General features: G+C 40.7%; 2 protein-coding genes across 7 annotated transcripts in view; one reads left to right on the forward strand and one right to left on the reverse strand.

Moving 5' to 3' along the window:
* Positions 1 to 16,386, reverse strand: part of itsn2b (intersectin 2b) — a 32,591-nt gene extending 16,205 nt beyond the window's left edge. Inside the window, exons 1-11 of one of the 3 annotated variants that reach the window (XM_027281400.1) lie at positions 15,796 to 16,386; positions 6,748 to 6,890; positions 4,981 to 5,073; positions 4,770 to 4,833; positions 4,269 to 4,456; positions 3,861 to 4,121; positions 3,244 to 3,343; positions 2,950 to 3,086; positions 2,099 to 2,162; positions 1,306 to 1,443; positions 1,080 to 1,168 (exon numbers count right to left, since the gene is read on the reverse strand). In XM_027281400.1, the coding sequence (XP_027137201.1) occupies positions 1,080 to 1,168; positions 1,306 to 1,443; positions 2,099 to 2,162; positions 2,950 to 3,086; positions 3,244 to 3,343; positions 3,861 to 4,121; positions 4,269 to 4,456; positions 4,770 to 4,833; positions 4,981 to 5,073; positions 6,748 to 6,754 (1,141 nt within the window). In that variant the 5' untranslated portion in view covers positions 6,755 to 6,890; positions 15,796 to 16,386. The remainder of the gene's footprint in view (positions 1 to 1,079; positions 1,169 to 1,305; positions 1,444 to 2,098; positions 2,163 to 2,949; positions 3,087 to 3,243; positions 3,344 to 3,860; positions 4,122 to 4,268; positions 4,457 to 4,769; positions 4,834 to 4,980; positions 5,074 to 6,747; positions 6,891 to 15,795) is intronic. The other 2 variants (XM_027281399.1, XM_027281398.1) reach the window with 2 other exon arrangements.
* Positions 16,387 to 16,489: 103 nt separating this feature from the next.
* gcfc2 (GC-rich sequence DNA-binding factor 2) lies at positions 16,490 to 23,936 on the forward strand. Of its 4 annotated transcripts, none has more exons than XM_027281402.1 (18): positions 16,490 to 16,995; positions 17,484 to 17,585; positions 17,851 to 18,090; positions 18,593 to 18,847; positions 18,941 to 19,041; positions 19,251 to 19,408; positions 19,581 to 19,764; positions 20,167 to 20,278; positions 20,409 to 20,442; positions 20,628 to 20,761; positions 21,038 to 21,237; positions 21,338 to 21,482; positions 21,740 to 21,861; positions 21,973 to 22,049; positions 22,333 to 22,399; positions 22,502 to 22,645; positions 22,744 to 22,880; positions 23,107 to 23,936. In XM_027281402.1, the coding sequence occupies exons 1-18, from the start codon at positions 16,686 to 16,688 to the stop codon at positions 23,237 to 23,239; spliced, it is 2,655 nt and encodes an 884-aa protein (XP_027137203.1). In that variant the 5' UTR covers positions 16,490 to 16,685; the 3' UTR covers positions 23,240 to 23,936. The 4 variants fall into 4 exon arrangements, with proteins under 4 accessions (XP_027137203.1, XP_019118729.2, XP_027137204.1 ...); XM_019263184.2 differs by having other exon boundaries at positions 16,491 to 16,995; positions 20,400 to 20,442; XM_027281403.1 differs by having other exon boundaries at positions 16,492 to 16,995; positions 20,664 to 20,761.
* The last annotated feature ends 1,545 nt before the right edge of the window (positions 23,937 to 25,481 follow it).

Genomic DNA, 25,481 nt, shown 5'->3' on the forward strand with positions numbered 1-25,481 from the left:
GGTGTAGCTTTTTACAATTGGGAGTGTGTAGTCAGTTATAGCATCAAAATAGCATTTAGCTATGAACCTAATATTAAAAAAAATACCTGGGGAGATATATAAACAAACATTATGAGAATGCTCTCAGAGAGCTCTTAATTTAAAATGCAATTAAATGTGTTTTTTCCGATGCTGGAAAATTTAGTTTTTAATCTATTTGATATTAATGGTAATTAGAAATTAAATGCCCTTTTGTGAGCCTCCAGGGTGTGGACATCCAGTGAAAATTAAATGAACTGCGTCACAATATGAGACTGTGAAAGCACTGTAATCGTTTGTGTGATCACAGCTAAATTGCCAGTTTCAATTGCCAAATAACTTTGTGTTGTGATTGCCTTCATTTCATTTCAGTAGTTCTTGCATTGGGAGGTGCGAGTGCATCTCAATCAAGATTAACCACAAATTATACCTCCACAATCTAATTGTAGTGTTTGGAGAATATTTCTCCTACCTCTTTGTCTTTGCCATTTTCTACTTAAGAAACTTAAGCCTCTTAAATTCCTCCTCACTACTCTTAACAGTTTTTCACCTGAGGCACTCTCTAAAAGGATAAAATGCTTTGCAAATAACTTTTATCTCTATCAGGATCTAGTCTTGACTCTAAGAACGATAAGTCTCAGAGTTTTGAGTTTTGTCACTAAGAGCAACTCTTCATACCAGGAAGCTTTATGCATACAGCCCCTGATATAACCTTTAATTCTAGCTGCTAACAGTTTGCCTTGTGACTGTGTGTAAGACGATATTGTGTACAAACCCAACACCAAAGTGTGCTGCCCTGCACTGCTTAGAGTCACTTGGCTCCTCTTGACTGGCTGCAGACTACTGCAAGTGGCCACTGTGTATGCCACAACAATATGTGCGTGTTTATGTTTTATGGTCAGCTGCACAGACGTAATCCATAGACTCTGATCGCACTGAGTGAGTTACTAGGTATTGTTTCAGCCTTATATAGTGTAGAATATAGACAACAAGACTTAACATAAGGTAACAGTTATACAAGGCTCCGCTCTGTGTTTTAAGTTGGTGGAGAATATACTGACAGTTGGCTTTGGCTTTCTGTGGAGGTTCTATGTCCAAGTCATCAGTCAGAGCTGCATAGGGAGAAGGGCTGGATCCATTCACTGCACTCCTGCAACACAGATTCACAATAACATGTTTGAATATTAAGTTCACATGATTAAAATACTAAATAAAAACATTTAGATTCATGTAGTTTTTGTTTGATGTACTTGAATTTAAACCCTTAAGTCATATGTGTCCACATACCTTCGTGAGGGTGGTACCAGCTCAGTTGGCAGTGTCAGCGGCAGTGGTTGTCCAGTCTTTGCCATGTCCACCAGATGCATTGCCAGAATAAACTCATCGGCTTTTAACTTGCCGTCCTTATCCACATCAGCTAAATTCCTGCAGGAGGATTACAAATTGGAGGTTCAAGGTTTTGACAATATTTTCTTTGAATACAGCTGAATTACATACGGGATAGGAAGGTTCTTTTAAGACAAGAACCAAAGTAAACTTTTTGTTGACTAGATGCTTACATCACGGTTTTGTTAGACTCTTGAACATGCTAGTGGTTAGTGACTGAACTTGTGTCATTAGTTGCAGCCTTACATAACATACTGTCTAAAAGGCACACATATATTGTCACACAAGGAGTTATCTATGTACTGTAAACTGTTTTCTATAAACATACTGAAGTAGTCCTTCAGATCCTGCTGTGTGATGCCACCAAGTTCTATTTGCATACAGAAAGTATTTTGTGAGTTAAAACAAACAAATCACAGCAGAGGTTCAGGATTACGATTTACAGTTTAAACAGAATTTTATATTGCCAAACTTTATTTCCTTGTAATCGTTAGTTATAGAAACTAAGAGCAAACACGTCTCAATCTGAACAAACAATTGGTCTATTATCATAGCAGCTGAGATGCAACAAAGTTTCTTACTTTTGGCTGCCAAACCTCAAACCTGACTTTGGCTCTTGAACACAACACTGTCAATCATAGGACATGTACTGACACACACGCTTATAATACAAACAACACGCAGATATTCTCACCAGATGGAAGCCAGCTGCGTCTGAGTCAGCATCGTGGTCGCCATGGCACCTCGCACCTGCTGACCTGGCAACAACAGTGGCAAATGTCAGAACACCTGTATAGCAGATGTGTTGGCAAGGTGGAGCGAGAAAGAACTCATGTGGCTGAAAGCGTGTGTGTAAGGACCGGTACAGACCGCATCGATGTCGATGACGACTGATAAACTAAAAAGTGCCAAGTGATTAAAGACTGCAGTCTCATGCATCACCTCAGCTGGTTTATAGACTGACTTTTGATACGAGTCTGATGCTGAAAAAGGAAACTGGAACCTTTTAAGCCTTTCTTCATTCACCTGGATATAAGAGATGATGATTAAAAGGATTGTGACAGTCTGAACAACAGTCAGTTTATATTTATTAACAGGTAGCTCTTGTCTACAATGTTTTTAATCTACTCGGGGGTTGAAAAGAGCCATTCATTCATCACAATTTATTTAATCTTTTGGACCGTACATAAGTGCAAAGTCACAGTCTGGCTACGTGTGCGTGTTTGACTGTATCACAGCTATTTCGAGAGAACAGGTCCAGCAAGGCTTGCAGTAACAGAATGAAAAGTCAAATGCATACTTGGCCGCTGACTCTCTGTGTGTGTGTGTGTGTGTGTGTGTGTGTGTGTGTGTGTGTGTGTGGCTCCACTTCCTTTAAGTTAGCCAAGGCTTGACACAGACAGAAAGAAAGAGGCAACTGTTATGAAATCATCAGCGGCTGTTGTTCATGAACATCCACGCCTGCATTCCATGCATAGTTTAGTTTGGTTTTTGTATGACCTACACACTGTTCACATACATATACTGCACACACAGACATCATACCAGTGAGGTATCCAGTCATCTGTTTATCCAAGCTGTTGAACTGCTGTCTGTATTTGAGTCTGGAGGCATGTGGCACAGCCCAGTCGCTGGGAGCAGTACCCATGGGGGACATCACAGAGGGGGATGAGGAAGCGGAGCTGAAAGACAATCAGTGGCAACCCAAAAATACAAGTTGAACAAACGAAGCTTCAACAACCAACCAGTGTGTTTTTTGCAGTTCAGAAGAGACGGAGTAGATAAACGAGGCACTGATTGAGAAAAAAATTTCTGTATGTGTTTTTCTGTGTGTGGTACCTGACAGATCCTAGATCCAGCAGTGATGAGGCCTTGTTCATACCAGCACCAGAGGAGAGTCCCATTGGAGAGGAGTAAGGCGATGCAGAGTAAGGTATGCCTGGCAATATAAAGCACACACACACATATCCATTACACACTTTCTCATAATTATCTGCATTATATGATGACATTTTTGTAGCTGTTAATCATAAAATGTATAGACTTTCTTTTTCTTTTCTTTCCTTTACAGTTTTTATAGGGGAGGGGAGCCCTGTAGTGGGTCAGTAATATACTGTCACCCAACCGCTGCTGTAACCTTGTCAAGGACAGGAAAGCTATTTGTATGGAGATGAGAAACAGAGACCTGACTCTGCAAAAGCAGGCTAGGATTCATTCCTTTTCACTACAGATATATTTAATCATCTGTACTCTGCTGCAAACGTTTACAATATTTACTCTCAGAGCAGGGCATGGCTGCTCAATAGTTTTAATGCTATAAGAAACAAAAACAACCATCTTGTAAGTGATAATCAAAGGACAGATAAATGTATTTACTGATGACTCCTTTTTTTCAAATCAGATACTGAAAAGTGAGGAGGAGGAAACAGATGAATAAAAGTTAGAAATGAAAGTACCAGAGGCCAGAGTTCCAGTTTGGATTGGTTGGAGAATTCCCATGGTGCCGTTTGGCAGGGTGGCATTTCCCACAGTGGGCATCAGGGGCCTGTTAGGGGTGGAGGCTATTAGAGGGCTCATGCCTGTTGCTGTAGTAACCAAGGGAGTGAGGCCTGTCATTGGTGTCAAAGGTGAGAGTCCAGGGGTTGCCATGGAGAGAGGGGTCAACATGGCGAGGTTTGTCCCGGGCATCATGGACATGTTAGGCACAGCACCCATACCTAGAACACACAAACACACAATTTAGATGACACGTCAAAATGCACACAAAGACACTTTACACTAAGGAATTTTTTTTCAATCACATTCACATATATTATTGTACACATTTCCTTTTCTGTTCTTGTATTTAAGCTTTAAACATGTACCGTAGGCTGGGTTGGTCAAGGTTGAGGTGGGGTTAGTGAGGGTGGGAGCAGGCACTGGAGGCTGCTTCATGATGATTGGCAGTGCAGAGGGAAGCAATGTACCCTGGAGTTTTAGCTTTATGAGCTTCATCGCGATAGAAAACTCCAACCTGTCCATCTTCCCATCTTTATTCATATCGGCCAGAGTCCTGAGAGACAGAGGAAAACAGAGAGTCATCAAAGGCTTTGTTCAGACTGCAGGAAGGGTTATTTCTCAAATCAGATCTTTGAGACAGACTATCTACGCTGTTATTCATAAGTAGTCACATCAGATTTGTGTGTACAGCATCCGGACTGCAATGCATCTATAAAAATCAGATTGGAGTTGCATTTCAGAACACCTCCAAATGTGATCCAAGACATGCAAAAAATGATTTTGGTTATGATATCGTAGATTTTAGTGTATAGTTCCAGAGAAACCATCATTCATTAATCTGTGAGGGATAGTGTGTGTGTTTTTACCATATCTCAGCCAACACTGAGGCAGGCAGCCCTGACTGGAGGAAAAACTTCCTTGCCTGCTCCCCTACAGAAAGAGACAGAGAAACACAATAAAATCCAGATTGTAATGGCTGACAGAGACGTCATGGTGAAATTTGCATTATGAATGTGCTGGCAGGGAAATCACTGTGAGCATGATGCACAGATAGTCTGTGCGATGTTGTGTGTGTACCTGAGACATAGCCCATTGATGGGGAGAGGGTGTCAAACTTCTGATCATGTTTGTTCCTCTCCTCTGGAGAGATCGCCCAAACACTTAGACCACCTGGAGAGAAACAGAGACAGAAAATAGACAGTGCAAAGCATCAGATATACAGTAGGACATAGCCATTATTACAAGAGGACTATCAAGTCAATCAGCCGCAGCCTGTTCAAAGAAGTGGAAGCACTTTGCTAAATGGATAAAGTTCTTTATATATGAGTAAATGTATCTGATGGCAGGATTTATATGTTCTACTCAGCAAACCTGCTCACAGCTGTTATATCTTCTCACTGTTTAAAAAGGTCCAGTGCGTCCGATTTAGGAGGCTCTATTTAGAGAATACTGTAGAAATGGAATATAATAAGCACAACTATGTTTTCATTAGTGTATAATCACCTGAAAGAGTAGAGCAGCCCACCTTTGCATGTCTACTCTCTTCTGCAGAACAGAGTGTGAAACAGGACTCACACACTCACAAAACATAGTGACCAGGTTTACTGTCTCATCTCTGTCTCTCCCCACTGCTCTGTGAGCTGCAGGTCTGAGGACCGAGGGCGGGGCTGATCTACACACATGCATGCAAGCACAGCGGCAGGATGAAGCGTGGGTTGGGCTACAATCGTTAACATAAGACCCAGCAATGTGACTCATTGCAGGAGGGTTTTGGTGGAGGTGTGCGGCAGTTTATTTGTGAGAAATGTAACCACTGTGAAACAGAAAATAACTTTATTTCTCTCATTTTCACTGACACAGCTCTCTTTCTTCATTCACACTCTTGGTCACTCGACACCCAGCATCTCTCTTTGAATCATGTTTACCAATAGCAACCCAGAGAAAAACATAGTGACTTATTGTTCAGTGTGCTTAGAAAAAGAGGAACATTTCTGTGATTATGAGAAATGAGAAATGTGTACAAGAACTGCCAAAAAAATGTTTTGTGTGCTTTAAAAACACATTGATTTTTGGGTAAAACCTAATTTATGTGATGGTGCACCTAACTGAAATGGTTAATGCTAAGAAGGAGAGCGTGAGGTGAGGGGTTGCTCACAGTACACTGCTAGAGCCTCCTAAACTCTACATACTGGTCCTTGGAATAAATAAATAAAGTATCTGTGTATAGTACACACAGGCAACAACTAAATCTGAACAAAGAAAACAAACATTTCACAGAAAGTTAGGAACCGTTTAATGACAGGAATCAACACACACACACACACACACAGATCACAGAGTCCCGAGGCCAGTGTCGGTGGCAATCAGGAGATGGGAATGCACAGATATTGACAAAGTGATAATGAAGTGCAGTGTTTCCAGTGATGCTGTGTCACCAGGAAGTCGGGACAGTATTCACTAAGTGAAGGCTGACTACACATCAGTGTTTACTCCCAGTCCCTCAGCAGACACAATGAACAGGACAGTGGACTTCATCATAACAAAACATACACAGCAGCTGTAACTTTAGCCCTTCGACTGGCACTAAAAACCAGCTGGACTGGTCAAAATAAAGAAATGGAACTGACTTCAAAATCAGAGCACAACAACTCTAAAAGTGGGACTTCAGACAGACACTGATACACTGTACGTGCAGCCACACATGCATCAGACAGGGAATTATTACTCGAACTAGCAATATGCTGGACACACAGCACCCTATTAACACACATACACCCACTTCTGGTCCTCCCCCATTCCCCCCTTTACACACCCACTCGCACACACAAACTGCAGTGGTCTTACCATTCATATTTGCAGGTGGTAGAGACAGCAAGGGGGGGAACTCCCGGCAGCGTCCTCAGCTACTGTTTGCAGCCATCTGCAAAACACACAGTCACAGCCCAGTCATCAGTCAATACTGCAGCTAAGACGGGACAGTGGTGTCACTGAGAGGAGGGAAAGAAAAAAAGGCAGAGAGAGAAACAGAAATGAAGAGAGGGAGAGAGAGAGAGAGGGAGAGATTTTGGTCAGTCAGCAGAGTCAAACAGGGCTCCTCCTGTTCTCTTCAGTCAGGAGCACTCTGGCCACGTCCCAAAGCTTTTAAACTACTGGGACATATTCCAATACTATCCACACTGACTCTGTAGTGGCCAGATACCAATACTACACAAGCCACTCTGATAAACCTTCATAGAGCACATTTACACTCTGTCCATGTAAATACAACCCACTATAAAGCACTATGTTGGAGCATATTTAGACTCTAATGGCAGCGAACATAGGCTGTAGTGTTCTGGTGTTAGGCAGACATAAATTCTTCATGCTGCTGGGCAGATGGTCTTCTCTACAGATGCTGTGTAACGTTCATCCTTAAGCGTACTGAAAACACTGTCAATGGTTACCATAGAGCCTGATTATGTGCTGTAGACTGTGAAACACTGTGCGCTCTCAAACTGGTTTGTTTACGTCATAACAGTATTGTGATGTTACATTTTATCATCATTATTAGTCACTATTGTTCATACACTATGGGCTGCCTCAAGAAATGCTCCCATTCATTACAAATATGTCCGGACTGCCAATTTCATACTCAGGCTTACAGCCATGCTATCAGCTCTGTGAGGCTGTACTTTGGCACAGTAGTGCTTTGAGCTAAATGCTAATGTCAGCATCACTGATGTATAAAGAGGACTGGATTCAACATTGAAAGCTGCTCAGTGGTGCATAACGCCAAAAAAGTTTGATCCACATTGTGTGGCCCATAGAACAAATATACTAGAGACTTCCTCCAGCCGAGCCATTAACTTCCGGTTTAGTCCTTCGCAGACTTGAATGTGGGTAAAATAATTGAATTGTGTGTCTCTTCTAGACTTTCCAAATGGATCAAATTCTGATATGGCATCATTTCGGGACAGCTGTGACACTCTGTATCCATCGTTTTACAGCTGCTTCTTTCACAATGTAAGTTTATGGGGACAGTCTTTTGGGGATGGACGCCATCACAGTTTGGCCACTATGTCAAATTTGTTTCGAGATCTGGCACTCTTCCTGCTAACACGCTGATGTTAAGAAGGTACAGTATATGGTATACCATGTTTATTTTCGTGTGTTAGCGTGCTGACATTTGCTAATTAGCACCAAATACAAAGTATCACTGAAGCTGATGAGACAGTCATTAGCATAACCAAAATATTGGATAAATTAACAATTAAACTGGATTGTCCTGTTGAGGGTATTTGATGAAGGAGGATCTTGGATGTGATTATAATTCATCCTGAGGTTTCAACCCATTCAATATAAGTCTCATTTAAAACTGCTAACTTCACAGAAAATAATTTTTAATCCATGGGATCCATTCTAGTGATCACACATGTCTGCATAAAATTTCCACATGTAGTGGAGGACCACAATATAAGTAAAAAATGTAACCTGCTGGTGGTGCTGGAGCAAAGGTTAGCAAAGTAAATAGGGTTCATCTTCTGGAGAACATAAAAGTCTGTGCAAAAATCCATCCAACAACACTGTTTACCAAAGTGGTGCACAGACCGTCTCAATGATTGTCTGATGAGTGTCTTCCTGTCACCAACGGCTTTCTCAAAGCGTGTTGCATTATGCTTTAAATCCTCATTCTTGTCGAGTCATGCACATGCAAAGCCAGTGTGGAAATAGAGCTGCTGTTGCACAAACCTGTTTTATGTAACAGGAGGGCCCACTTCTTCTGAAAGGTCAGGGTTTGTCAGTTTTAAGTGCGTTCCTTCAGTGCACAGGTGGAGAAGTCCGTCTCTCCATGTTTACTTTTTTTTTTAAATATAAATTTGATCAGTTGACTACATTAAAGATTTTAAGACAAGGAATGAGGTGAGGGAGCTGCTGCTGGTCAGCTTGAAAACTTTGCTGTGAATGTACCAGACTACATGTCCACAGACTAAATGTACCGTACATTTACAATGTATGGGCTCCTTGTTGACAAAGGCCAGTAACTTGCCTCATGCTGGGTTTGCCAGCATATTTATAGGCCTAATGTATGACTACAGCACTGCTCCACCTGTTTAAATACAGCCACCACGTTACTGCCTTGTTTAGATATAAAACAGTTTCTCGCTGTGGGATGAATGTTGTGTACTTTTGCTTCAGGAGGTCACAGCACAAGACAGATAATCAAAAGGCTAGATATACTATGAGGACAAACTTTTAAATAAGTAATGTCAATACAGTATATAATATAATATAAAAATAAAAAGCTGAAATTATTTTCATATCTCTTTCATGCATCTTTTTTGGGGAATCAGACATCATCATGTTGCTTCTGCAGCTTTCATATTCACTACATTACTGACGTGCTGGGCACCTGCTTCCTCCATGACTATCTCTCTCCCATCAGCCAGTCAGACTCACATGATGTATTTGGAGGAGGAAAAGGAGGAGAGAAATTCCAATCTTTCTGCTCAACACTTCCTGCCCGGTAACCCACAGACACAAGCATTTCCTCGTCCAACATCAGTTGACAGGACGTGATCGTGAATTTTGGCGGGCGGACAGCTTTGATGTGCCAGAATTAGAGTGAGGGTAAGAACTAGGGCAGGACAAGAATCACAGATTGGCGAGTGAATTCTAAGAAGTGAAATGATATATAATCGTTGACTTGTCTACTGATATGAGCTTTGGGAAAGAGAACATGAAAGAGGCCCGCTGAATGCTCTCACAAGGGCAGAGAACAGCGAGGGAGGGCTAATCTACTGCCTGCCATCTGTCGCTCTCTCAGAGGATCACCTCAGTTTTTGCCTTGTTCCCTTTCACTCTGGCCGTGTTCTTAATGTGGAGTCTTTATTACATATTACTGGAGTATCAGTGAGTACTCATGTGTACACCTCTCATTAGGAATGCATTCAGTGGGAAGTCGTGTTTGCAGCAGTCCTAACACAGATACAGCATTTTTTATTTTTGTATATATATAAAAATACACGTACATAAATACATCCAGCAAGGATCCATTATGTTCAATGATCAAAAAGGCAAAACTATTTTGTTGTTTTGTCTGTATCTAGTCTGGTTCAATACTGGTTCAAGCACTTTTTCCTGCATATTGCTCAACATATCAAAGATATGAGCGATAAGCTGACATGAGACAACAGTATCTGCCATGCTCTAGTCAGGGAGTGTTTTCTTTGGTAAGGTAACACTGCAGGAATTATAATGAATAAATGAAAGATAGCAGTGGATTGCCGCCTTTAAGGTTTACTGTTTCCAGAGTGACAGAGGAGTCTGACTTTTCCTAACTGGACGGCGGCTTGACCAACTGACCGACTAAATGACTCGCCTCGACTTCAGTAGTAGACGCAGCTTTGCAAACCTTATGCAAATTCCTACTGAAGGCTGCACCCACCCTAAAAACGAAACTTCATTTTGTACTTCACCTGCAGGCAGAACCACATAGACACTAGGCTACAGGAAAGCGGCTGTTTTGATATCATTGCATAGGCAGGCATAAATAATGTGTTACAGACAACACAAGGTTTTCCCTTTTTACATACAGGTTTTAATGATCATCAAATGAGCTGGGCAATTTTCAGAATTTGGAAAAACCTTCCAAAACACTGTATCGTCTATACACTAGATTTTTGTAATGAATGAATAAATATAGGCTGGAAACTGGAAACATGCATGTGTTCAAACCTCTGTGTCCATGAGCAAGACAGCACACTCACACTGCTCACACATACATTAGTCCTATTATTGTTGAGTACATAAATACACATATGACCCAACCTGTAGTTTATGAACCAGCCCATCCACAGAGGTGGTGGAACATACAAGTATACAGGATATTTAGTTACTAACAGACTGTAACAATAAACCACAGATCATTACTGAGCATTGAACTAACATTAATCTTGAAATGTTGTAATTTCTCTTCAGTAACACAGTTTGATTGGTCCAGTCTCGTACACTGATTCTTTATCATGCATCCAACTGTGCGATGAGCGCACTTGTGTCTGTATATGTATATTTGTTCTGTGGTGTTTACTTAACAATGTCTCAGTTCTCAGTGGCCTATTAAATGAATCATTTTGAATCAGGTTGCTGGGAGCAGGTTTGCTTTGGATTGACCTCCTCACGTAAAGTAAAATATGTTTTAACAAGAGAACCAAAGAAGAAAAAAGTCAGAAGGAAAGTCCTTTGCGTTTATGTAAAGCGGGCCCACATACAACCTAATACCCCATTTACACCTGGCATTAACATACAATCTGTATCTAGACATCCTATCTGGATAAGGAAGAAACACATGATCACACTGTGATAAGATCTCGGCCAGGTGTAAATGCTATCGGAACAGCTTGACGACATACTTGAGGAAAAAAAAAAAAAACCCATCAAACAAGTTGAAAGGTCACCAAAGTCTACTTCTTCCAGCAAGCTTAAGCAAGCCCAGCAGAAAGATACAAGTAGTATTGGAAGATAGAAAGTCTTCCCTTACAAAAAGCGATGATGGCATCGCTTCCTTCAGCTGGGACGCATCCTATTTGTTGATGACATGACCGCCAGCTCCGTCTAACTCATTTGGATATTTATACAATCATAATACGGACACTATTTAGAGTAGAGAATGATTCATTTATACCAGATATTAATGTAAAGCTGATGCATGGCATGATACAGGTAACATATCCAGACACAGGTCACATGTTAATACCAGGTGTAAATAAAGCCGAACTATAAAAAAAAAAAAAAAAAAGAGGACACACAAAAGACCAGCTGCAGGAGATATTGCACTGAGGAATGACAGACAGGTAGCCTGAAGTTTACTCTATTCACAAAGAGAGGGTTTCTATGAGGGCTGCGTTAACCCCAGTTTGTGTGTACAGATAACAGTCTGTGTGAAATTATTCTTAAAAGTTACCCCTGGTTCTCTGGTCACTAAGTTGTCAAGCAGATGGAGTAGCTGCATATCTCAGCAGGATGATTTAACCATACACATTAAATAGACCAGGAGCAATCACAGAAAACCATATTAGGCTCCTATTTTCCCCGTTGAGGGGATTAATAAAGTATCTCTTCTCTTCTTTTCAGCTGTGGAATCTGACAAGACAAATCAATGCCTACATGACCATTACAGTAATTCACATAATTGGCTCTGTTCCCTTTAGGTGTATCAGTAAGTCTTGTGATCGAGCTATCATACACAGTGGAGTGGCTCTGAAACTAGTAAATGCTATGTTCGTGTGGGCTTTACCCTCACTGAGCGGCACAAGTTAAAACCAGTGGAAACGTCTTCAGCTTGTACATTTTCTTTGGACTAAAAAAATGTTTTCTTTAACTCTCAAGGTCAACGTGAACCACCTGATGCCAAATTAATGTGGTGGTAAAAGAACACCACGCTTCCTCATAGTGTGGTTTTGTCTTTTCATTTGTGGTCTGGCTGTGTTTGTCAGATGTCACCTGCTTAAGTCCTGCTTTGGTCCCTGCTCAAACACTGGGACATGTCTGTCTGTCCCTTAGTATATACAACACAGAAAACTGTTGGATAAATAGCCAGGCTGTCCCTGACCTCAGCTGCTTTAGTAGCAGCTTTGAACCACACATGTCCTTCTCTCTTTGGCCATCTGTCAGTGTGTGCTTGTCCCTTATGCTGTTCAGTGCACACTTTTTATACGACACCTTCCAGCCATGTACAGAAAAGGAAATAAAAAACACAAAGACAGACAGAGATGGAGGAAACTGATGCTTTTAACCTTTCTCTTCTCTATTTCCTCATTCTTAGTCTTTTGGATAGTCCATTTTTCCTCTCTGTCTCTCCCTCCACGTGTCATTATATATATCTATGTCTACACCTAAATCTATACTGTACCGGTTGTATGACCCTGACCTGTCCTCATCGGTCCTCTGTCCTGAAACAAGCTCTGTCTGTTGTTCTGCAAAATGATTGATTTTCAGCCGCCTCGCTCGCTGACCTCACACCAATGACATCAACTCCATGTACGACTCTCTTTCTCCCCGATGACTCTCTCACTCCCTCTCTGTCTGGTCTGTGTCTCTTTTCACTCCAGCCCTTCTCTTCTTTTATTATTGTTCTCTTTTTTTCCAGCTCCACTTTCGGGCTAACTTAGTTGGCCTTGTTAAAACTGATATTTCAGCACAACAACCCCTCCACCCAGTCTACCACAATCACCCCGTCCGACCGTGACTTTCACACATTCAAAAAGTGTTGCAAAAGCCATTTGGGCTGATTCAGATTGAGTTTGATTAATGCTGTTTGTAGTGCTGGGTTTTGTTTTCTTAAGAGGCAAGGCATGCCTCTCCCTCTTTAGATTAATCTGCTTTGACCCGCCCTGATTTCTCCATGTTTTAGAAGACATGAGAGGACTGGAGAAATTACTTTGATACTGTTAGATTACAGTATTAACTAAAACAGGACACTTCTGGTAATAATGTGTGTACATTATGTGTTCCTCTTTATCTCTTTGACTGCAGTTTTAATAAGGAAGATATTAACAGAGAGCTCTCTACAACAGCCACAGCGGGCCTGTCCAGAGGCTGATGTAATGCTGCTTTATGCTACTCCTAGTTATATGGGTGCACTTGTAACAGTAGTGATGATCTCAAGTAGCAGGACAGTGATACAGAAAATTTGCATTTCAGCTTCTGATAGCCAAACTGATCTTAACACTGTAATAATAATGTAAATGTCAACCCTGACCTTTCACTCAAACAGAGAGGTCTGATTTGAGGCTCAGCTGCACAGTGGCACTCCTGGCAGACATTAACTTGAGGATGTGTGAGTCTAGCAGAAGTTTGTGAACACGGAGGTCAAAACCAGATTGATCAGTTGAAGAGCAAGGTTTTTTTTAAATAACGTAATGACAGGAAGGTGGAGAACAACAAAGAAATGCCAGATTCGGTGTTATAATTATGAAGAGCTAAAGACAATTAGGAAGACCAAATTGTCTGTAAGCTTTGTGCATAATTGTGAATGTATCGATGTGTGACCCAGAGCAATCACACACAACCACACTTCTGTAACACCTAAATGTGCATGCAAATGTGAATGTAATAACCGTAAAACTTTGCTGGCTTGAATACTAGTGGGTTCACCGTCTCTCAACAACAGTAAATATTTCCCCATCCTGTGGCAGACTCTTCAACAGCTATCTCACACCAGGCTGAATCATTTCCCTGCTCTCTGCATCTTTCACTCAAATTTATTCTAAAGAAGGAAACACTCCAATATAATTACTCCATGACCACAGAAATGTTGAAAAAGATTTATGGCACTAATATTCACTTTGAAGATTATAACATTTCAGTCACCTTATCAGGCTTATAACCATATAAAATCATACCATAAAATCTACATTCGGAACAGACATTAACATTTAGGGATGCAAATTTTAAAAGTACAATAATAGGCTGAGGGGGAAATCCCTGCTTTTAATGGTTTAATGATGATAATGCATTCATTTATTTCACACACTATGGATGTATAAAATTCCGCGAGTATTTATTTATTTTTTTGCAGTTTTAGTAATGAAAGGGGGAAACTGAGAACATCTCGTATGCAGGTGCTGAAGGGATCACATTAGCGACTGTTACTCTTTTTCCTGCTTTGTTGCCTTCAGTTAAAGTTGCACTTAACATCGAACTTGACTCTTAGCTACTTCAACAGCTGTAAGTGATAGAAACACTTGGTGCAGCCGAGCCTTTACAGTAACAAAACCATGATGTTTCAAACCTCCATTAACAGTGAAATCAGTTGCATCCCTATTAACATTACGCCTAATAAGATTCTTAAGTATCAGCCTGCTGTGCTGTGTAGAACATGTTTAGAAGATTTTAAGCAAACAACACATGCTGTTTTTATTTTCCTCTCATCTATACAAATAATAAAATAAGGATAGATGCTAATAAATCTGTATTTGTGTGTGTGAGAACTCATCTTTACAATTCACAGCGCTGGTGGTATTGCAACTAAATAAAAAAAAAAAATCAGCTGAAACAATAAATTCTGTTTATTATTTTAAAATTAAGTTATTTGTGTACAAATAATAATAATAAAATAAGGAGAGATGCTAATAAATCTGCATTTTTTTGTGTCAGGACTAATCTACACACTTATGAACTCCACTTCTACTTTGTGGCAACTATGTGAAAAAAATAAGCCTGTAAATGATTAGTTATATATAAAAAAAGATTCCTTTAATAAGCTGTTTTGGGTTGTTTATAGCTTTTAATGATGATGCAAGTGATGCTTATTTATCTGAGGCTCTGGTTATGTCACTTTGGACAAGAGAGCCACTGTGGGACAACCCAAAATAGGCCCAAATTTCAAAATAAAAGTCATAACCGAGCCCTGCTGGTGTACTGTGGAGCACAGATGTTCTTTATTGACTAACTCAAACTAACCTGGACGTCTCTCTGTCTGTGTGTGTGAGTCTGTAAGATAAACTGAGAGAGGAACATTCCCTGATCACTTGTCACCAGCCTGCCTGCAACCTGCATAACTAGTTTGAAGCCGAGAGGAATTTAGGAGACTTTCCTGCAAATCTGCCTTTACAAGTCACTGAGTGCAGGAATATCAGTACACACGATGACCAACATCTGAGCTTATGGACTCATAACTTAGCTAGCTACCCTAACTCTCATCCCAGGCTGTTTTGAGGAGAGATCAGCAGAGAAGCATCACCACCTCTTTAAAAAAAGAGACTTTCCTGTTATATTCCTGAATCAAAAATCCAAACAAGTGGAGCTAAACCTAGTGGTAAAGCTTTTCTAAAACCTAAAAGCCATCTATAGAAACATCACAATAACAATATCAAACTCACACTCATGCTTAGATAAGCAGTTTCTCGTACGTACCTCTCTCTCTCTCTCTCACGGCCAAAAAAACTGAACAAAATACCAACTTCTGAGCTTCAGCGGGGCCCGAAGTTATCATCCAACACTTCAGGAGGGTTTCCCGCAAACACCGCAGAGGTTTATCATCCAAAAGAGAGCGCTGTTTGTTGGAGAAATGTGTAAAAAAAAAAAAAAAGTTGAGCGGCGTCGTTACTCTTGAGGACCTGTTGCTGACAGCTCGGTGTGTCACACCAACAACATGGCTGACTGTGTGGCTGCTGTTAACGTCCCACCGTCCGCGCGGTGGGAGGAGAGACACGGGGAGCAACGAGCGGAGCAGATGGAGAGGGAGAACAATTGATGGGAGCAAGATAACGAAGGAGGCGACGCAAGATGTGCTGATATATTTCTCTCTCGTTGTATAAGTCCTTTAGTGACCTACAAAGTGCTCTAACGTTAGGTGGAAATAAGCACAGATAGTGCATAAACTCTGCTCATTTTGGCTGACATTTGAACACAGCACAATCCTTTGAACCCACTTACATACATTATTAATTTCTCCTGAATATTATGCCTACTTAACAGAACAGGTGGCCCTCATAAGAGTGACCTAACTGGTAAATAGTGGGCCCTACTTTTTTTTTTTTTTTTTTTGTGTGTGTGTGTCATATGTAAACATGTTTTAACTAATAATGTCGTTTAAAATGTTGAAGAATGTAAAATAAATTGAAAAATTGCCCAATTTTACTTCTTTAGTTATCTCACTACATATCCCATACAGCACCGCGGTTGATTTACGTTATATTTTACGACTTTGTCAAGCGATTTCTGACGTGACGTACCACGGTTTACGTCGAGTTTACGTCTATAGTTTACAACCGAGCCATCTCCTCCATGCGAGTGGAGCAAACATGTTCAATAAAAAGCCCCGGAGGAACTTTCGGCAGAGAAAACAGGACTCCAGCGAGGAGGAGGAGGACGAGCAGAAGAAAAGCTCAGGAGATGGGGAGAAAAACGAGACAGCTTTACGTGTGGTGACGGTCAGTGTGGCCCAGAGCCGCGGCATCTCTTGTAGTTCCAAGCGGGAAGCGACGCCTTCCAAGCCGGACAGCAGTGACGGAGAAGACGGAGTGGGAGTGACAGAAGAAATAGAAGAGGCGAAGAAAGCTGGGACTGAAAAGAAAACAACCTCCATCCTCAGTTTCTCTGACGACAAAGAAGGTAACTGTGTTGCTATGGCGTTTTAAAGAAGGTCACTGTTGTTGCTATGGCGTTTTAAAGACGGTTAGAGCAACGTACGAGTCAACGGAAACATGAGCCAACAGAAACGAGTGTAGTGTAATAAATAATCATCTAGATATACTGCACATGGACAGTTTAATTCATCTGAATGTCTTGTTGCCTCCATCAGTGTCAGCTGTCCTGCACAAAAAGTTCATTGGATGTCAGTAAATTTGATTGACTCTGACCACATAGATGTTTCATCTACATCAGTGGCTCTGTCTTTGTAAAACATTAGTCTACGTGTTCAAACTGTGCTTGTGGAGTAATGTTTGGCTGGTTGGTTTCTACGATTTTGTCCATATAATGAAGTTGCCATTGCACTGTTTGCACCATACTTCATAGGAACTTGAAGGCGACAGTGTGTAGACATATTGCACAGTGGTGATAAATGGGGTTTTAATGGATTTCTCTTTTTACTATCTCAGCTGAGGGACCAACATTTAAAGTGAAGAAGTCCTCTGATAAAGCCGTGCTGTTCCAAGTTAGGAAGAAGGAGGCCTTACCTGCCAAGACCGCCCACAGAACAGGTAAGCAGCACCCGACTGGTTCATATTAGAGACACCCATGACCCTTACACACCAGCATATGATAGATATCGCACACAACTAACACTAATGCAGTCTTCCCTTTAGGTTATAAAGTTCAGTTTTTGTTCAAATTATTTTCAACAGGTGTTGATTCAATCTTTATGTCAGCTCGGAGGCTGTAGTTTGTTGAATTGTCCACCCCCATTCATATAAATAAATCAGATGATAATGTGATAATGTTTGCTAATGTCATCATTCACCCCAGCGGCTGGAGTTGTCCCATCATCTGGTTCTCTCAAGCAAGACAGTCCGGCACCACATACACTTCACCATGATGATGATGACGATGACGACGATAAAGTTCATGATGGCGACGATCGCGACAATAATGTTGATGATGAAGAAGACGACAGCGACGACTACAACAGTGGTGACAGTGAACGTGGTGTCAGGTCTCCCTCGGTCAGCTCAGCCTCAGACTCCAGCCGCTCTGCTTCTAAACCAGGTATCAGTTTTTGTGTTTGTACGCTGTGTGTGTGTGCCGAAGGGAAAACTCATAGAGGCTGAGTGAATGTGTGTTTTTGGGTGTTTTAAATCTGCAGATAGTTGGTCGATTGTGTATGCTAAAGGTTTTATTATGCAAAATTTAGCATGGAGGCTAGGGGTTCCTTCATACCCATTACTGCTGTACATACATTTTACATTTTACAACCTCCACTTCAGGTGTAGTGGCTCAGAAAACCTATAGACACAGGTATGGACAACTTAAGACAATGAAGATATATAGTTTAATAATGAAATGTAAATCATTTTAAACTTTTTATTATTGAATAGCAGATAACAATAATATCATTTTTCATACAGAATGTATTTAATGTCAGTGTTAAAAAGACGTCTTTCTGTTGGTACTGACTTGCTTTTATTACTGCTTATAATAAATGTATCTGTCATGCATGTTCCTTGTGTATACCTGAACTTATGTCTGTTTACTTTACATAACTTTACAGTAACTATCCCCAGTGCTGAAGAGATTAAGGCAGCCAGGAGGCAGCGTCGCACCGCTCGAACCCAGAAAGAGTTCATTTCCCTGCGCGGAGATGGCCAGAGCTCCGCCGGTAGCACCCCAGATCACTACAGTAGAGAAGATGAAGATGACAGAGTTGACGGCGATGATGATGATGATGAGCCAGATGATCACGAGAAAAGAATCGAGTTCGCCCCACGATTGAAGAGCATCAGGGAGAGGATTGTTGAGAAACTTGGTATGAGTGAGAGGGAGGAAAGGGTGGAGGGGTAAACATTGGGACATTTGTGGGAATTTGAGGTATATGTTTGTCTGTTTGTGTGTCATATAGAAGGGAGTGATGGCAGTCTCTCAGGGACGGATGGAGAGGAGCAGGAACTTTGGGAGGAGATGCAAATTAGCAAGGGAGTCAAGAAACGACCGGGAGAACAGGTAGGAAGAGATGGAGGCAGCCAGCTTACTCCTTTTTTCCAAATTTTCTTGTCGCTCTTTCTGTTTTCATGTTTTTCCATTTGGTGTACAATTGAGCACTCAAATGGAAGAATAGTCTCTTTTTCTGAAGACTGAAGCCTTCCATCAGTAAAACTACTCCCCTGTGTGCTGACTTGACATCCTTTGTCATCCTATTTTCTGCTTCTCAGAGCCCATCTGGCAGTGAATCCAGCAGCTACAGCTACAGCAGCAGCAGTAGCAGCAGGCGAGACAGACAAAGACAAAAGAAGAGAGCAGCAGGGGCCAGAATCCCAAAGACTCTTCCTCATGTCAGTATTGCAATGGTTAAAAAGAGGATCACTGAAAAGTAAGTTTCATCTAGTTTTGTAACCTCATCATCAGTTAACATTCATGAATCAAACAATCTCACAAACCTTTTAAATTGTCTATATTTCCTAACACAGTTCCCTGTGTCCACATTGCCAAGCAGTGCATGTGTTGTAATCAAACATATGCCCTTTTCTGATTTTCATCTCTAGACTAGACTCTTTGAAGGAGGTGCACAGAGCACGGCAGGCAGAGCTGAGGAGGATGGAGGGTGACGTTGAGAACGCTAAAAGCTCTGTGGAGATTCTTGAGGAGACTTCCTCAGAGAGCCAGCTGAGGTTTTACAGGGCCATGAACCTCTATGCCCACAACCTGGTGGAGTGTCTGCGGGAAAAGGTCAGAATGAGTAAATCTGTTTAATTAATCTCCAATACCTTATCATATAAAAGCAAATATGTCAAATACTTAATTAATTAATATTATAGAACCTTGAATTGAACATTTCCTAGATGGTGACAGTATGTCGAATAGGAGAGTGTCTGTAAGAAAAGGTTACAGGGCTCTACAGGTTTTAGTTTTAAGAACTGGTTGGCAGTCTAAGTAGACAAACTTGAAGGAACGGTGTGATCATGGTATGTATTCATACCACGTGTAATGACAAAGAATGGTTAAACAGTTTATCACACAGATCAATCGCATCGATAGCTAGCTATGGAACTGTTTTGGCTCTATTGGGCAAAACCACCAAAACTACTGCGAGCTAGAGATGAATGATGGTAATTTGCTGACTGCTGACAGGTCATGGAGATCAACTCACTGGAACTGGAGTTGCACAGCCTGCTGTCTGACCAGATGGAGGCACTGTTGGCACAGAGACGAGAGAGGACCAAGGAGCAGGCACAGCTCAGCTGTGAGTAACATCTGTGTGTGCGTTTGTGATCAAACTGAATCTGTCCAATATGTCTAGAAATAATCTCTGGACATTTACTACATTTCATTACATTAACTCATTTTTTCATCCCATTCTTTAGATCGCTCAGATGAGCAAAGTGGAAACTCTGAAACAGAAGAAGGGTAAGTATAATAAAAGTATAGTTCAGAATAGTAAACTTATTTCTGTTTTTATATATTATACTATATGAACAATTAGATTATTGGAATAATATATTAGTAATGTTTGAAAAATGAATTTAATCAAATATTAAATATGTATTAAGTATGTGAAATATCTGTGATTTTTGGTTTTCCACTCTACACAGATATTTGTCTGATATTTGTTCGACAACTTATTTCAGCGTGGGGGATGCTGGTGTTAAAACTGAGGGAGATTTTGATATACCTGAAGACACACAGTCCTCAGCAGAAGAGGAGGAGCAGCTGCAGAAGAAGACAGGTGAGGTAGAATTCAATCTGTTCAAGCAAAAGCTTACCTCCTTAGAGAAACATTCAACCTTCAGACCAAACACAGTGGTGCTGCACTTGGCAGTTATTTTGAATTTAAGACAGGATTTATGCTACTCTAATTTAGGATCCTAACATAGGAAATTCTTCAGTGCTGTGAACTAATAAATTCCTAAAAGATAAGAGAGGAACCCTAACCCTAAACTTTTAGGTCTATACTCTGATCTCTTTGCTGCTTTCTTTCCTTCCTTTTGTGCTCTATCTCTAGCTGACATCCTGTTGAGGTCCCAAGCAGTGTTTTCTGATGTCCAGGACGAGTTCTGCGATGTGAAGAAGATATTGTCCCGCTTTGGGGAATGGAGAGGATCATACTCTGACACTTACCACAGTGCCTACATCTCTCTATGTCTGCCCAAGTTGTTGAACCCCATCATAAGACATCAGCTCCTGGCGTGGAACCCGCTGAAGGTACATGTGGACGAGCACAAGGACTAGCTCATACATATACACAAATGCCATCACACAACATGTGACCTTATGGGTCCAATGTAATTTGTGTGTGTTTCAGGATGATAGTGGGGACTTTGAAAAACTCCCGTGGTTCACAGCAGTGGAGACTTTTTGTCACGGTCATGGCCATGAAGAGCTGGAGCACACAGACAGACAGACACTGTCTAATATCATAGAAAAGACTGTCTTACCTAAAATAACAGGTAACACACTCATACATACATGTGAAGTGAAAAATGTCACTTTACTTGTCTGGCAAGGATTAAAAAAAGAATTTTACTAGTTGTTCTACCTGTTCCTTATTTCTATCTTCTCTTGAGGACATAATGGTCCTTATCTCCCTCAGTGATTTATCATGTTTAAACAACTCCTCACACACTGTCCTTTACCTCAGCAGTCTGTTTTAGACCACAGACATGTGAAACTTCAGAAACATCACATTCCTCTTGTCTTTGTTTAGCCTTTGTGGAGCTGGTGTGGGATCCTGTGTCCCGCCATCAGTCAGTCTGTCTAGCTAACGTTTGCCACAGACTGAAGGAGGACTATTCCATCTTTGAAGGGGAGCAGAGTAAACCAGTCAAGGTAAAGGCATATGACAGAGGATGTTAACAAACAGCATACTGTATACTATATACATTTACAATCCAGTATGAACATGTTTGTGTTAACGATGAGTACTTATGTCCCATGCAGGCATTTATAAACGCTGTGATCAACCGACTGAGGAGCTGTGTAGACGAAGATGTCTTCATCCCTCTGTACCCCAAAAAGTCAGTTTCTTTTCTTCTTCCTCTGTCAGTTTAAACATTAAGTAATTATTTGTATGATTAACAAGGACGAAGCAGCTATGACTTCATCTTGGTGTCATCTTTAAGACAGCATAATGATGTCTCTAATCACTGCAACAAAGACGTCTGCTCTTTTCCTGCTCAGAATACAGCATATACACAAATAAATGATTAATGACTTTATTTCAATCAAATCAAGTCAATCAAAATAGTCTAATTATGTTCTATGTTCTCAATCTTTATTTATGTTTGTTTTTCTATCTAGGCTACTAGAAGACCAGTCGTCTCCTCAGTGTCGCTTCAGGGATCAACAGTTCTGGACGGCCATTAAAGTACTGCTTTCTAACAAACATTTGTCTTTACAAGTGGGGAATTTTTTTTTTTTTTTTTCAGGCTGCTGTTTGTTAATCAGAGTTGTTTTGTGTTTAAATTAGCTACTAGGTAACATGGGAAAATGGGATTTGCTGCTTCCTGAGTTGGTGTTGAAGGAACTGATGTTGGACAAACTGCTAAACCGATACCTGATGATCACCGTGTGCAGCCAGACACTCTACAGTGACGTTGATGCATGCGGAAAGGTGTGTAAATTGATCGTTTTTAAGATGATTATGATTATTTGTTGCCTGTCCCTCACGTCTTTCTTGATTAACCTCACACTACCTCTCCCTTTTTCCAGATAGCAGACAGTCTGCCACTTTCTTGGCTCAAAGGAGAGGACGCCTGTTTGCCTCAGCTCCAAAATTTCAGAAACCACCTGGTTCAGAAAGTTCATACTATCTGCAAACAGCAGCCTCCTAAAGAGCCAAACACAAGGTAATAAAAACAACCATAAGAAATAAAAAGATTTTGGAATTGCTGTGAGGTTTATTTAGTCAGTGAAATCACATCACTGGGTTCACCTTTTAACTGCCAAAGAAATCCATTTTATTGCCTTTTTAAATTACATTTTTTACTTTTATCTATTGAATTGCAAATCTCATGACATTTCTTTATACATTCTTAACAAAAACATAACTGTAATAATTCTTGTCCGCTGTAGGTCTGCCGTGGTTGAAGTGCTGAAGATTTTGAGTAGAATCAGGTGCAATGACTCCATCATGGATATAGCAGGGAAATACCACTATGAAGATGTCATCTACTCTTACCAGCTGCTGAATCAGGAGGCATCATGAACTTCAAAGTCCGAGTTAACTGGATACACATCACACCGCTAGACTGAGCAATACTTTGGCCAAAATACATACATACATGATGGTGGCTGTGAGGTGGTGCCAAAGCATATAGCAACAAATCGTACAAAGTTCTTGTTTAAGCCAGGAAACAAAAAAAAAATATTGACCTTCCTGCTATTTTTAGTCACTAATATTTTGCTGTCTGTTTTGTAACTTGAATTTTGTTAATAGATCTATTTTCTGTCGTGTTGAATGATATTTACACCATAAGTGACCTGCTTCTTCTGCCTCTTGAAGTCGGACATAAAAACAATACTATGGTACAACCACTTTTTTAAGATTCCAGACTCAGCAATGGTTAATATTCTTAAGAATAAAAGGGACTTCAGTTATTATTGCGTTGACTAACTACTTAATATTCTGTTACATACACAGTTTACAGAAGAGTCTAAAACTCAGCTTGGCTTATCATGAATCATCATTTTGCTTATATTGATTATATATAAGCACTCTATGACTAAACAGTGACACCTGTATTGGTGTTTGTCTTGTTTTCACGCCTGCTTGCCTCTACACAGAAACCACACGCACACCAGAAAAAACATTTTCAATAATATGGACTGAGGCTGTGTTCAACTGCATTTAGTTCCAAATAAAAAAAATTTCATCAATAAATAAAGTTGGACTTGAAAGCTAACTGAGGATTTCTTGTAGCAGTACGCATGGTCAGGGAAATTATGGTTTTACTGTACATCTATTATGAGTTAAAATGTTATTTAACCTTCAGTTATCTCTTGATGCAAGATGGCATCCCAACCCTGTGCAGGTAAAGTAAAGGTTGGATGTGCCCACAGAGCAATCCCACCTCAAAATGAGATCTAAAACAATATTTGAAATATGATTTTCTCTGCTCAAATATCCAGCCACAAGTGGTGGTATATAATTGACTAAAAAACACCAGGTGAACCAAAATGATGTTAAAGGCTTTTCCCTTGAACTCGTCACCTCTTCTGTTCTCCCCCTCTGCTGGCCTGGGCTGCTTCAGAGTACACAGAACTGAGAAGTAGCAGTACAGAAATATCGACAATGTGGGAAGAAACCAGATCAATACAATGTTTTCTCTTCCTGCTAATGCTGTCATAAGCCAAGCAATCAAAAGGAAGACTATCCAGGCAAGAGCACACAGTGCCACCTTGTACTTCAGGGGCTTAAACCTGAGGATAAAAACAGCACAGTGTTGGTCAGTAAACATTACTTTTTGTCACAGGTGTGATTTAAAGACCGTAAAAATGATGAAGATCAAAGGGTGGACCACTGCAATATAACGTTCCACACAGCTCTGGAAGATGGGCCGGCAGACCCACACCAGAAGCCACTGCAGCATCAACAAGTTGTAAATGCCATCACTGACACGTTCAAAGCTGTGCATACAGTACAGCTGTACTGGCAGTCCCAAACAGTAAAGTATCTCACAAACAGCCAGGCTTATGAGGTAAATTTCTGAAGCCAACAGCTCTCTGGTTCCACGACAAATGAGCCAAACCACCCATACATTTGCTGGGAAGCCCACAAGAAAGTTACTAATCAGGATGATGGAGATGATAGAAAGACCAGCAGTAGTGTCATCTCTCAGGATGACCGGACATTTTGTTGAAATGTCACTGTAAAGAGAATCGTTTAGTTGAATCGTGGACATCTTCTCAGTGGTTCCTTAGGTTGGAGTACAACTTCCTTTGAAGGATGTAACCTTGTGAATCGTGAGTGAGAAGTGTCTTAAAACATGTTTTAAAAATCTCTCTGTGATGTTCACCTGTTACGTACCCAGTGTAGCATGCCCCTTCCATCTGTAGCTTGTAACATCTATGACACAAGCTGGCCATAGCAGAACAAATGTTTAACATGTAAACAGCATGATTTGACTGATGACTGTTTTAAACAAAGCTGAAAAATCTACAGCCTTTCTTGACTCATTTGTCAACTTTTCAACAAACAAATTACTAGTAATTGTTGTCCTGCCAGCTATTCAGAGGGAGAATCTTAAATGGAGGACTTTTATCACAGTGTTATTTGAATAATTGCACATTATTTTATTTCAGAATTTGAAGGAATTCTTATGTCTTTTAGAGTTGACGGCAGAGCAATGAAAATGGTAGAGATAGGAATGATATGTACACAGGTTGGACTTAAACCAGGAACGTCACAAGTTACATCAGAGCATGAACATTTGGATATTACTGAACAT

This window comes from Larimichthys crocea, chromosome VIII (genome assembly GCF_000972845.2).
Source record: "Larimichthys crocea isolate SSNF chromosome VIII, L_crocea_2.0, whole genome shotgun sequence".
NCBI classification, from domain to species: Eukaryota; Metazoa; Chordata; class Actinopteri; family Sciaenidae; genus Larimichthys; species Larimichthys crocea.